At 45.8% G+C, this 13,374-nt stretch overlaps 1 protein-coding gene across 1 annotated transcript; it reads left to right on the top strand.

The window, feature by feature from the left end:
- Positions 1 to 1,124: 1,124 nt before the first annotated feature.
- On the top strand, positions 1,125 to 13,046 carry itpripl2 (ITPRIP like 2; the record flags this gene model as incomplete). Its single annotated transcript, XM_080723388.1, has 4 exons — positions 1,125 to 1,360; positions 2,158 to 2,407; positions 4,200 to 5,537; positions 13,038 to 13,046. 4 exons carry the CDS (start codon positions 1,125 to 1,127, stop codon positions 13,044 to 13,046), a joined length of 1,833 nt encoding a protein of 610 aa, XP_080579514.1.
- Between the last annotated feature and the right edge of the window lie 328 nt (positions 13,047 to 13,374).

A 13,374-nucleotide genomic window follows, 5' to 3' on the forward strand; every position in this document is an offset into this window, starting at 1 on the left:
GTGGGAGGAAACAGTCTGGCCACGCGAGACTACTAGTGCCACAGGAAACAATGCATTTGTCTCTTTAAGAGGAGGGGAGGCGTGTTTATTAAGTGCCTCTCTTTTCCGTACCTCCCTCTCTCTCCCTGTCTGTCTGTCTGTCCCTCTCTCTCTCTCTCTCTCTCTCTCTCTCTCCTCCACTTCTCCCTACTGTTGAAATTCCTCTCTCAAGAGTTTGGCATTTCCTCTGAGCTCACTGGCCGAGAGACCCACCGCACCAACGGGAGAGAGAGGAGAGAGTGAGCGGGAGAGAGGGAAGGAGAGAGGACAGAGAAACACACAGAGAGAGAGAGGGAGGGACAGGGCAGAGCAGAGGATCTAGAGAGAGAGAGAAATAAGTGTGTGAGAGAAGGAGAGAGAGACACACAGAGAGACAGACAGAGAGAGACAGAGACAGACAGAGAGAGACAGAGACAGACAGAGAGAGAGAGAGAGAGAGAGAGAGAGAGAGAAGGGGAACTTTCAAACATTCATGTGTACAGTTTGAGAGAGTGGACACCCTTCTGAGTCCAAGGCATGCAGTTTCACTCAAAGAGGAACTTCACAAAAATAGGCCAGCTCAACTCTTGGTTCTTCTCTGCGAGCAGAGGAGGAACTTGGCAAAGCACACTGCATGGTGGAGCTTCAAGACGAGAAAGAACCACAGTATTTTCCTTCCAACCACTGGGCAGAGAAGAACCACCACCACCAAGCCAGGCTGGGGGAAAAGCTGTAAAGAGGATAAACTCTGGGAACAACAGGACTCAGAAGAACAGAGGGAGCAGATAACAGAGTGAGTGTTCACAAAAAAAATAAAGAAAAGGCAGCAAGGAAAGAGAAGACGTGGAGTTTGGCTGCATCAGCCACTGCATTTGGGAGTTATTATTTATACATGCTGTCTTTGACTGGGTGTCAATATGGGTTAGCCTTGAAACAGATCCCTCTGCCAGCCTCCAGCTAGGCGTGTGTTTACCAGACCTAAAACACCAGTAAACCTCATTCTACAGAGGATACATAAAGGTACAGAGGAGGGACAGCCCGGACGTGGAACGGGGGTGGAAAGACAGCGAGGAGGACGTGTGGAGGAGGTCGGTGGAGATTGGAGAATGAGTGTGTACACGCTCAACCTCAGGGTCTTCTGGCCTCTCTTCACGTGCGTGCTCACGGGCCTGGTGGTCCTTCACCACATCGCCCACAGGCTGACCCCAGAGCCCACCGGCGGCCCTGAGCCCGGGCACGAGGCCGAAGCCGAGGGCTGCTCCTCCCACCACCAGGCTCCTCCAGTCCTCCTGTCACTCACCAAGCTCCTCTTGGCTATTGCACTGTGCTACTTCTTCATCAGGTAGCTACACACCCTTATCATCAACATCATCATCATCACTGTTGTTGGTTTTTTTGCACTTGTGGTCAAAAGAACATGTGATGATGGCACGTGCCTCATCACATCCTCATTTGACGTTGTTGGGCAAAGATTTGACAAATTAGAAATTTGGAAAACTATCTCACACTAAACACTGTAGCTGCCATTTGAAATGCACTGATGCAACAAAAAAATGCATTCCTCCAAACGGTTATTTACAATTTGACTTCATATCTTTGACATAAAGGGGATGCTTTCTGCACAAATAATAGTCTACACTTACAAAGTACTCTCGTTCATGCAGTGTGAAGGACGAGGTTATAAAAAAAGATACAAGATCAACACAGTTTTCTGTGAGAATGAAGCCCTACCTTTCAAATTATGTTGTGCCTTTCCTTGGCTGCCTGCCTCTCCTTTTTCTTCTTCTTCTAGGAACTCTGCTAACTTGTAAAGGGGTTTAGCTTGTTTAAACACATGAAATGAATGGGGCTTATCTTATCCAAACATTTTCCTAATCTGTCACAGTGCTTTATGTATGTTGTTGTTGTTTCTACACCGTACTGCAGTTCATTTAACTCTTAAAGTGCATTTGTACACTTTCAAAGTTATATTAACACCAGTATCGCAACTGGAAGAATACTGCAGCAATACGCTATTCCTCCTGAAATGCAGCAGTTGTATGCATTTACCAAAAACACCCAGAGCCACCACACTCATTCTAACAAGCTCCCAACATCAACATTTTATTCTTGTATCTTCTTTCTTCATCGTCGTCGCAGGTACTGCTCCACCAACCCATCCAGGGCTGGTAAAGGTACTCTTCTCGGGCCCAACGAGGGACTCCCAAAGTCCAGCACCTCTCGGCGCGAGCTGCTGGACGACTACTACGCCCGCTGGGTGCGTCTCTCGCCCCACGTGGTGGGACACAGCAAAGCCAACGTGGCCAAGCTGGTGGGAGACCTGGTGAAGGCCGGCCGCACCGACGTGCCCCCAGAATCCACCCTGGCCTTCAGGGGAGACTTTCTGCAGGTGGGTGTGGAGGGACATGAGGTCAAAGAAGGTTACAGTCAGGTCAGCTGTGTCACTGGTTCTCAACCTGGGGGTCGAGTCCCGCCGGTCAGTGGTTCCCAAACAGTGGACTGGGACCCATATGTGGGTCGCGGACCGATTTGTATGGGTCACAACTCAATTAAAAATCCAATTTTCTTTTCCTACATTTATATTTTAAAAGATTTTACCCTCCCTAATGCAATCAAACATTTTTTATATTTTAAATATTAAAAAGAACACACACATCTAAAATTTCCCATAAATTAAAAAAAAGTTACATTCAATAGCCGATCAACAAGCTCACAACGCTGCGCGAAGCAACGTGTTGTGAGCTTGTAGATCTGCTATTTTCATTAGTTTGGGTCCCAGGCAAACGTCTAATTTCTCTTTTGGTTCTCAAGCTAAAGGGTTTGGGAACCACTGCCCCAGATGATTTCATGTGCAACATTGTTTTCTCACTCAACAGTAAACAATTAAACCTACATACAGTATAAGGGTGTACAGGGTATCTTTTAAATATGGAGTGAATTTTCTCTTATTTCACTAAACATTTGTTTTCCAAGCTGCATGTTCTTTGAAAGCTTTTTAACATTATGCTTTTTCTTCATGGTTGCAGCAGAACTTGTAATGAGTCAATATTATTTCAGCAATAATTAAACTATGTACTACTCGGTTGTAGAGAGATGACTAATCCATTCAAATAATATAAGATAAAACTAGAAGCAGTGCTCTTCCGAGCACAGGTCTCCACCAGGTGTGGTATGTTGGTTGTGGGTGTGCAGCCTCATGGTGGCGCTATAAAAGGCTGATGTGAAAAATGCAGGGAAAGTGTTTTTCCTTGGCCTCTAGGGATGCGCTTACAAAGTTTGAAACTGATCGGTGGAGTTATAGGTAAAACAACAAATCAGCCTGTTACCATGAGGCTGATTCAAAAGAAATTAAGTGGCATTTCTTCCTCGGCCTAGTGGGAATGTGTGTGTGCGCGATTTCATGAAAATTGCACTTTGCGTTTGTGATTTGAGGAATTTTGTTCAAAACGGCTCAATCCTACAAACTTTGGAAGCCAATCTTAGCCAATCAGGATGGAATATGCAAAATCGGACAGATCCATGTCGATCACATGACTGTCGAGATACTGCCTACCGATTTGTAGGATTTTTGGACAAAATCTGCAAGAGTAGAGAAAATGTGTTTTGCAAACATCGGCCTCATGGTGGCGCTATAACAGGCCCATTTGAAAAATGTGGGTCAGAGGTTCTGAATTGGCATCCAGGGAGTGTGTGTGCTCATTTTGGCAGCGACCGGCCCAACGGTGACTGAGATTAGGTGGTAACAAACTGTGAGGATACACGGACGGACGGACGGACGGACGAAGGGGAAAACATACTCTCCCCCATGCCTTCGGCTGGTGGAGACAATAAAAGTCAAATTTCTATAATCCTGGTTCCCAGTTCGATCCCGGGCTCCCCCAGAGTTAGTGTCAAAGAGTCCTTGAGCAATTGAGGTGAGGTGAGGTGTGTGTGTGTGTGTGTGTGTGTGTGTGTGTGTGTGTGTGTGTGTGTGTGTGTGTGTGTGTGTGTGTGTGTGTGTGTGTGTGTGTGTGTGTGTGTGTGTGTGTGTGTGTGTGTGTGTGTGTGTGTCGCAAAGTCACAATCATTGATACTTATTGTAGCCTAGGCCTGCTCATGCTCAATGAATACTAGTTCCACAGTGTGAGTGGAAAACATGTTTGTTAGAGATTGTCTTTCTTGTCTCCTCTGTTTATCTCCAGGTCGGCAGCTCATACGAGGAACACAAGGTGGGCTCCCCAGACTGCTTCGACATCTTGGTGCCATTGAGGGTCCCCAGAGGCCTGAAGCTGGAGCCCAGACTCATTTGGGCAGAGGGAAACACAGAAGAAAGAGAGAACAGAACCGCAGCCGAGAAGGAGAAAAGACAAAGCAAGGGGGAGGCAAAAACTACCAAAGTGATCAGGAGGAGATCAAGCAAGAGACACAGCGGCGGGAAAGCAAACGCTGCAGAGAAAACGACAGACAACAACGCGGCGGAAGAGAAGGAGGTGACCCCGAAAGAGGAGGCAACATCGAGGAGGGAGGAGGACGGAAAGAACGAGGAGGGGAGTTGCGGGCCTCCTCCTCAGTGCAGCATGGAGGTGCCGCGTCGCGAGGAGTGGGTCCGCAAACACCGAGCTTTTGCCGACACCTTCCTGCGGCTCCATCCCCAAGGCGATTCGCCTGGGTCGGGTGCAGGAGCCGCGGGTGGCAGAGCCTACAGGTTCACCCCCGAGTCTGTCCTCCGCTGGTTCTACTCGGCCGTCCAGCGCTCCCTGGCCACCGTGCGCTATCCACACGAGCAGCGCTGCACGCTGAATCTGGCGCTAGTGGACGATCGCGTGCAGCTGCGGCTCACGCCGCGCTCCGACTACGTCTGCTGTCACATCTCCATGGCCGTACGTCTGCTCCCTGCCCTGCCGCTGGGCGATGGCCTCTACCTCGTCCCCACGGACTCCGTTCCTGTGCCAAATGCTCCCGCTAAGACAAAAAGTCTGGACGACAAAGACCTGTGGACGCTGTACTTCCCTCGGCAGGAGCAGAGGCTCCTGGGCTGGGCCAAAGCGCGGCTCCCCCAGGGCTCCTGCCACCTCAAGTGCCTCCAGCTCATCAAGGCCATTCGCGACCTCGGTGGCCAAGCTCTGGACACCCAGGGCGCCGCGCTCTGGAGGTCAGTGCTGTCCTCCTACGTTGTGAAGACCGCCTGGCTACGTCTGCTGCTCAGCACTCCGCCCAAGATCTGGGAGGAGACTCACCTGGTGGCGAGGCTAGAGGACCTAATACGGAGCCTCAGGGAGCTCCTTCAGAAGCGCACGTTGGCTCACCTCTTCCTCGGAGGCGAGAGTTCAGCGCGTTTACTGCCTGACTCTGTGGTTCTGCCCAAACTGGTCAAGGAAGCTGCGGGCGTTGACCGGGTGGGCTCGGGTGGCAATCTTTGGGCGGGGATCCCACCGGCATCTTTGGATCTGGTTTCAGGACGTCTTGCCTATGCCTGGACCCACCTCCACAGGCTGATCAGGCTGAGCCGACCTCAGAGGAGCAGCACTGGTCTCGGCAGGGTAGGGCATGGCCATTGCCAACATTTGGATGTGGACTAGTACACATCAACCCATTTAGGCCTAGAATTATTGACTGCTTTAACCAGTGAAAAATAGCAGATATACAAGCTCACAGCGCGGCACCGAGTGCCGCGCTGCGAGCTTGTAGATCTGCTATTTTTGAAAAATCCTGAAAATTTGAATTTTGACCCCGATTCTATAAGTGTCTTTTGAATCCTTCTAAGGCTTTTTTTGGAAAAACCTATGTTTCTATGTCAGCAATCTGGCCAGCCATCGTCAAAGAAAAGGTCCTTTTCACTTCAACTGGAGCTCAGTTAGTCTGTTCTTGAGAGACTACTATGTCAGTGGTTCTCAAACCTTTTCATGTCAAGGACCCCCAAAATGATATGTATTTGGCCACGGACCCTCATCTCAAAATATTTAGTTCCAGGGACCCCCCAGAAGCAAAATTTGAGTTACAAACGTTTGCTTTGAAAATACATATATTCAAAGATTTGCACACATTTTCATGACTTTTTCAAAAATAGCAGATCTACAAGCTCGCAGCGCGGCACTCAGTGCCGCGCTGTGAGCTTGTATATCTGCTATTTTTTTATAGTTAAAGCATCCAATAATTTTAGACCTAAATGGGTTCTTAAAAGCAGCATTAACCACATCAACCCTATATACTTTGTTGACCAGGGGTCCCCCAGGGGTCCCTACTCGGCCCCCTCCTTTTAGTTCTGTTCTGCTACCCTTGTAGTTCTGCTACTTTCGCCGAATGTTGGCATGTTATGACATCCCTTATGCTAGGGGTCATGCGGTAAAGCAGCTGAAACCATTGGCTGATTTTGTAGTTTGTTTTCCGGCGCAGGCTAAAAACTACAGAAGGATCAAAACATGGCAGGCTCACCGTGATGTAAGCGACACAGCTGCACCTACAGTAATACCATTGATATTGGGTGTGTTAGATTTAGGTGTGCCAATGTGCAAGCACTGATAGTACTGTTTTGACTGCTGTCAACAGTATAGCTTAGCGTTACATGCCCGTGTAAGGGTTTTACCAGTTTAACAATTGGAAATTGGAGTTGTTGCATTGCATCCTACAGTAAAAACCTGACTGAGTGTTTCCCAGTGCAGTTTACTAATCAACTATTTGCTGCACAAAATTGATTTCAAGTGTTTAAACTGGTAGTAAATTATACTTATTTAGCCGTATTTACTCCCTGGAACCCCCTCAAGGACCCCTGGGGACCCCCAGAATCCACTTTGAGAGCCACTGGTACAAACAAAGTGCATTATCATTTTGTTTCTGTCGGGCAGAAACCTTTTATCTCCAAACCTTTTGTAATTATTTTTTTAAATGAATGCCCTTCATAATACTGCATTGTCACAAAAGTAGCCAAAAATAGCCGATCTACGAGCTCAAATAGCACGTGTAGATCTTCTATTTTTGCTGCTTTTTTTATTTGAGTGCTGGAAAAGTAACCGTTTTAGACATATGAGGTTTCCACCCGACAACAACGATCTACATTCCATCTTCAAAGGTAAAAGAGACCGATTACAAAACGGAAATGGTACACACTACACACCCAATCTGGGTATTTTCTACGATTAAGCAGCATTTCATTCAGATGCTGTAGATGATGGCATGGCACGATGGGCCTAGATGTGCTGCTCGGGGTTCACTTGAGGATCAAACAGAATTCCACAGATAATTGTGGAGTTAGGACAGCTGCTTTGTGTCATTATCCTTTAAGACCGGTGCTACTAATCACACCCATATTATCTGTCATTTGGAGATCTGGAGGGAATTAATGGATTCTGCCTACAGCCCTACACAGACAAATAAAGGAGCCAACTGGAACACTAAACTGGTCTCTTCGCAGTGATGCCATAGAATAGAGCAGTGTTTCTCAAACTTTTACATTTCAAGGTCTCCCCTTAACTCTGACAGTATACAAATGGAAACAAATGGACCCGTTATTTGGTTCCATTTGTATACTGTCAGAGTTACAGACTTGTATGAGTCAATTTAGACCCCGATAAAGGAACCCACAGAGTCCCTGGAACTTTGAGAATCACTGGAATAGAGGAACCTTTTTAGTTTTTTGTTCCAGAAAGCAGCATTTATTTTTTATATTATGAAGAACCTTTCACCACTTAAACCCTTTAATACTACATCCACTACTACAAATGGAACCAAATGGGCCCTTTAGGTTCCATTTGTACAAACAAGCCTGTATAATTGTCCATTTGGACCCCAGGTGGCCCCCGAACCCAACGTTGAGAACCACGTAGCTTGCGTCACACACTCACAAGAACACGCGCCCCTGGGGGCTTGCCCCGGCTGCTGGTTGCTATAGCGATAGCCACGTCGGGTCTGTTCCGGCGACTCACACTCAATTGCACCGAAGAGCCAATGAAAAAAACAAACACACAAACACTCTACCCTAACCATTCCTTACAGATGTCCCTTGTGTGCTAGCTTAGATAGCTGTGCGCGCGCGCGCGCGCGCGTGTGTGTGTGTGTGTGTGTGTGTGTGTTTGTGTGTGTGTCTGTGTCTGTGTGCGCGTGCGTGCACGTGTGTGTGTGTGTGTGTGTGTGTGTACACACTGTCGCTGATCTATGTGAGTCAGTGTGTTATGACTATTTTTGTTCAACAGCGGCCTGCTGTTTTGTGTCTGTCTTGCCTGCCCTCGAGGCACGCCTCGGCTCGCGTCGAGGGAATTCTAGATAAAAGCACCACTTCTCTAGGCTCAGACACACGCGCACGCACGCACACACACACACACACACACACACACACACACACACACACACACACACACACACACACAGACACAAAATGATCAAACTATTAGAAATCCATTCCATGATACTATGACTGCACTGTCTGAAAGATGACAAGCTGACCTTTGTTTGTTCTTTCTTTCTTTCATGCAAAATAATTGAAAGAAAAAAGCTACCCAAAAAGAATTCCTCCGTGTCGATTGAAAAAAAGGGCCAGGCGAGAGACTAGAAAGAAGAACCGAATCTCAAGACAGGCAAGGAAGTGAGTCATAACATCTGTGGACTCATATACCGGGTACGCGCTAACATTTTCAGTGTTCATGTTCATGGACACCGTGGATTTGACCGTGTACACAGTTATTTAGGAAACTCTTCATGTGTGCTGTATAACAGCTATTGGTAAAACGCACAGGTCATATCTTCATACGGTACCTCATGTTGTTGAATGCATGTAATAATGGTATTAAATATGTCATTTAAATGCATTTGCTTTACAAACAATGCACCGTTAACCAAACATTTCAATGGGGGCAGCAGTGGCCTAAAGGTTAAGGTGCCAGCGTGCGTGCGACGTGCGCGCGTGCGTGTGTGCCTGTCTGTGTGAGTGTGCAGGGCGTTGAACGCTCAGCACCTGGGTAAATTAAAGGTTTAAAAAAGGGGGTCAAATGTCCTGCGACAAAACTTGAATGTAGAAATTACCAACCAATAATAAAGAACCATAGGAAAACATAAAGGTATTGAGATAATTATATTTGTATTAATTCAAGCAGGTCATACGCCTGTAAGATCATGGGCACAATGCTGTAAAAATGAATGTATGATTCTGTTGAACATAATGTAATGTATATCATGGATTGTGAGGTACACCTAATTTCTGTCAAATGCTTTGTGCCAAATGTACAGATATTTAACATGACAATTGGCATCGGCTGGTCATAGAAATAAACGTGCTATTTTGGATTATAGCCTGTGCTTCTTTTATCACTGTGGGGTGGGGGGTCCTCTCACAAACAAAAAAAACTAAGAGGTGACAATTAAGAGCTGGTCAAATACTGGTAATTGTGCTAAATCTTGGCTGTGTGTGTGTGTGTGTGTGTGTGTGTGTGTGTGCGTGCGTGCGTGCGTGTGTGTGTATTATGTGCTGTCTACTGAACGGTTTAAGTTCCGTTTTATTTATGTTTTCCCCCTCAAACTGTGACTCAAGAAGAAGTGAAGCACGTGGGCACCACATGGCAGAACACCATGGACAGCAGGGTTTAGAGGAGGTGACTAAACACTGAACTACAGTTGCAATCTGTAACTTTGATGTCCTATTGGAACCCGGGTCCCTCACTCAGGCAAGCACCGACATTTCTAATGGGGCGAGCAATAATGGAAAGCCAGTTTGGGCAGATGATGAATCGCACTTTGACCGTTATCGATTGGGTTTTATACAATGCCGCAAACGGTGCCGGTGCCTAAGCGATGCCAGAAGCTCAGAGTCAGAACTGGTACTTATTTTGTACAATGTTGCTCTACAGTTTAAGACTGAGAGCAATCAATGTCACTGCGTAGATATTAGTCTGGAATCTCTGTGAGGAACCTGCATTTCCAAGGGGTGGATTAAAACAAATACCCCCGGTTATAAACCTGCACCATATTTACATACTAGGCCCATACTGGTTGGTCCCCACAACTTTGGGGGCAGCGAAATCCAATCACTACAGAGCGGACCAGACTAATCTGCAGAGAGTTTTTTGTTTGTTTTTTTGCACTGGCAGATTTGTCTGGTTTCCAGGCTAATTCTAAACCAGTGGTCCTTGAGGGGGTTCCAGGTGGTCCCCAGCTAAATGATGGAGAGTTGGTAACCAAATGGACCCTTATAGATATTTGACTTGAGAGTGTAAAATTGAACCAAATGGACCCTTTGGTTTGATTTTACGCTCTCAAGAGTTCAATTATTTTAACACCTGCATTACTTAAATTACGTGGAGTCTTTACCAATTAGAGAATGTAGAAGAATTGTTATTTTGTTTGCCTGTTCTCTCCTATGGTACCACATCAGTACAACATGGAATTGTGGACAAAATCTTATCCAACGATAACAACATATTCTAAGTTTGGGGCCGTGGCTCAAATGCCGAATGAATAATGATATGAAAATGGTTGAAAACCAGTGGTCTGAACCAACACACAATGGTACAGGTTCAATGTTATTGGTTCTAGTATGGTTCTGGTTCTAGTATGGTTCCGGTTCTCATATGGTAACGGCTCTCTGTACTCAAGCCTATATTGCCAACCAGTAGTGAACCTACCCATCCACAGGATCTAAATGTTTCAAAGGAAGAGAAGGTAGACCAACCAACTACAACCATATACTGTATTAACATAGGATGGTTGTACTGTAGGTGCGGGGTATACACTGAGACACTTTTTACATTTGCTCCCCTCTAGGCGAACTAAAATATATATCAGTAAAAATGTACACATTTCCCAGTAATGTGGGATGTTTCCTAACAATGGAAGTTATCAGAATGTATTCAAGACAAAAATGCTTACCCTCCTTCATGGCAAGGGGGACATTCAAGGGGCTTGAAAATATAATGGTCACATGACCACAAATATGTTCCATTGCCTAGACCCCACTCTCCCCAAAATACCATTTTATTAATTGAAATAAGTTATTGTTGCAGCCTTAACTACTTAAACACAAATATTTTCCTAAATTATTTAAAAAATAGACGATCTTCAAGCTCAAAATGTGTCATGATGCAATGGGTTGAGAGCTTTTAGTTTGTCAGTTCAGTTTCATTATAGCCAGGTCTGCAAATTCCTAAAAACACAAATAGAAATCCAAAAGTATGGCACAACGGAAAAAAGAAATACAGTAAGTGTGACAAAGTAAAAAGAAATAATTAAATAAACTAGTCCTGAGATTGTGCAGTGTATGTTCACTCAACCTCAAATTGTCCAAAACAGCCTCAAGGTGGTGCTATAACAGGCTGTTGCAGCGGGGCGTGGTCTAATAGGTGCCATGCAGTCGTGCCACTGCCATCGCACCTGTAGCACATCAGGTAATTACAGGGGATGTATTTAAAAAGGGACCTAGACTGCCGTGAGTTCGTCAGTTCGTGAGTTCTATGCAGGCTTGTCAACTCTCCTGGATCTCCCAGGAGTCTCCTGGATTTTGAACCCCTCTCCTGGGAGTCTCCTGGATTGGCAAATCTCCTGGATTTCTCCTGGATTTTGTATCAAACTCCCAAAATTCACCAGAACACAGGAAATTACATCTACTATGTTAAAATTTTTATGGGGGAGGACCCCCAGACTCCCCGCTTTAGGGGTGGGGGCAATGCAATTGCATGCAAGAAAGATCATACAGATATTCACTTAAGTAATGACTTAAAGATGAGAAATCATTATTAAAGATGTCCTTTTGCTTCTGTCATCAGATCTGTACTCCTACATTTGGCATATTAGGCTGAAATTGTACACATGCTAGTAAAGTAAGCCTGAGAAATGTATCAAACATGCACAAAATTCAACAGAACACAGGAAAATATATCTATTCATACGTTTTGGGGAGAGGACCCCCCAGACCCCGGTTGGGGAGTTCCGAGCACCCCCCAAAAATAAATCTCCTGGATTCTGACAGTCCAATGTTGACAACCCTGGTTCTATGCAGTGAGGCTGCATACAGTGTCACTCAGTCTCCTGCCTTCTACAAGGCTGTCTTGTCTTTATGTCTACTTCCTGTATTTTTACTTGGTGAGAGTTTATTTTAAAGTTTTTGTATCTGTCAGAGTGTTAGTGATATACCAGACTGTTTGCTTGCCAAAATGTGTGGGCAAGGCATGTTTCTCACATAAAACGCGATTTTACCAACACCAAATTGGAATCACATTTTACAGGCCCTTTCTACAGAGAATCAGAGAATCAGAGATCATCAGCTTTCACTTCTGCACATGTCAATAGAAACGCTACCACCTTCTCTGCTAACTAGTTTTTTACATTTATACAACCACTTAAGCAGTACTTTCACAATCTGCCAAGACTGCTATTGTCGCTCTTTAAGAAAATTCTGCTTATAGTGAGACCAGTTCAAAGTGGCTAACCATCGACAAAATACTGGAGCTTGTTACTAAATCTCATAAATCCATTATATCCAATGGAATCCTTTTTCTTTTCTTTTTTTTCTTTCGTATTAATGGTTTTGGTAGCCTATATACAAGGTTTCCACCCGTTTCCACCTGACAGGAATTGGATATGGTCTTAAATTACATAATTGCCCATTTGGACATCAAATCTCTCTCTCTCTCTCTCTCTCTCTCTCTCTCGTACCTCTTGTCATTCATCTTTGAATGAGAGCGAGAGGGAGAAAGAGAGAGAGAGGGGGGGGGGGGGAGAGGGGGAGAGAGAGTCACGGACGGATGAGAGGAGGAGGGAAGGACCACAGCAACAGGTCATCTGCCACTTCGGTTTCCACGGTAACTCTAATTGGGTCATCCCAGCCAATAAACCTCAACTTACACACACACACACACACACACACACACACACACACACACACACACACACACACACACACACACACACACACACAGAGAGAGACTTCCAGTTATTAAAAACAGAGGCTTCACAGATCGGACAGATTTCATCTCAGTGCTTGTCTACCTCGCCGTTCCGATCCTGTCTGTCTGTCTGCTTTGTCACCTCTCTTATTCTCGCTGGATTTGTGTCACCAACAGAGACACTAGTGGAAAGTGCAGACAGGTGACACACGGTGGCCCTGAGAGACGAGACACACATACACACACACACACACACACACACACGCACACACACACACACACACACACACACACACACACACACACACACACACCAATATGTGATTTGATATCCATCAGCGCTCGTGCAAACGTGGATGAGTCATGGGCAGGGAAAGAGAGAGAGCAGAGAGAGAGAGAGAAGTGGGTGGGGTTGATGGCAGAAAGAGGGAGGGGATGGAAGTGTAACTGACTGGGAAGAGAGAGAAACAGGGAGTCAGAGAGAGAGAGATAAAGAGGGAGAGAGAAAGAGGGA

Source organism: Nannobrachium achirus (genome assembly GCF_963921795.1).
Source record: "Nannobrachium achirus genome assembly, chromosome: 4".
NCBI classification, from domain to species: Eukaryota; Metazoa; Chordata; class Actinopteri; order Myctophiformes; family Myctophidae; genus Nannobrachium; species Nannobrachium achirus.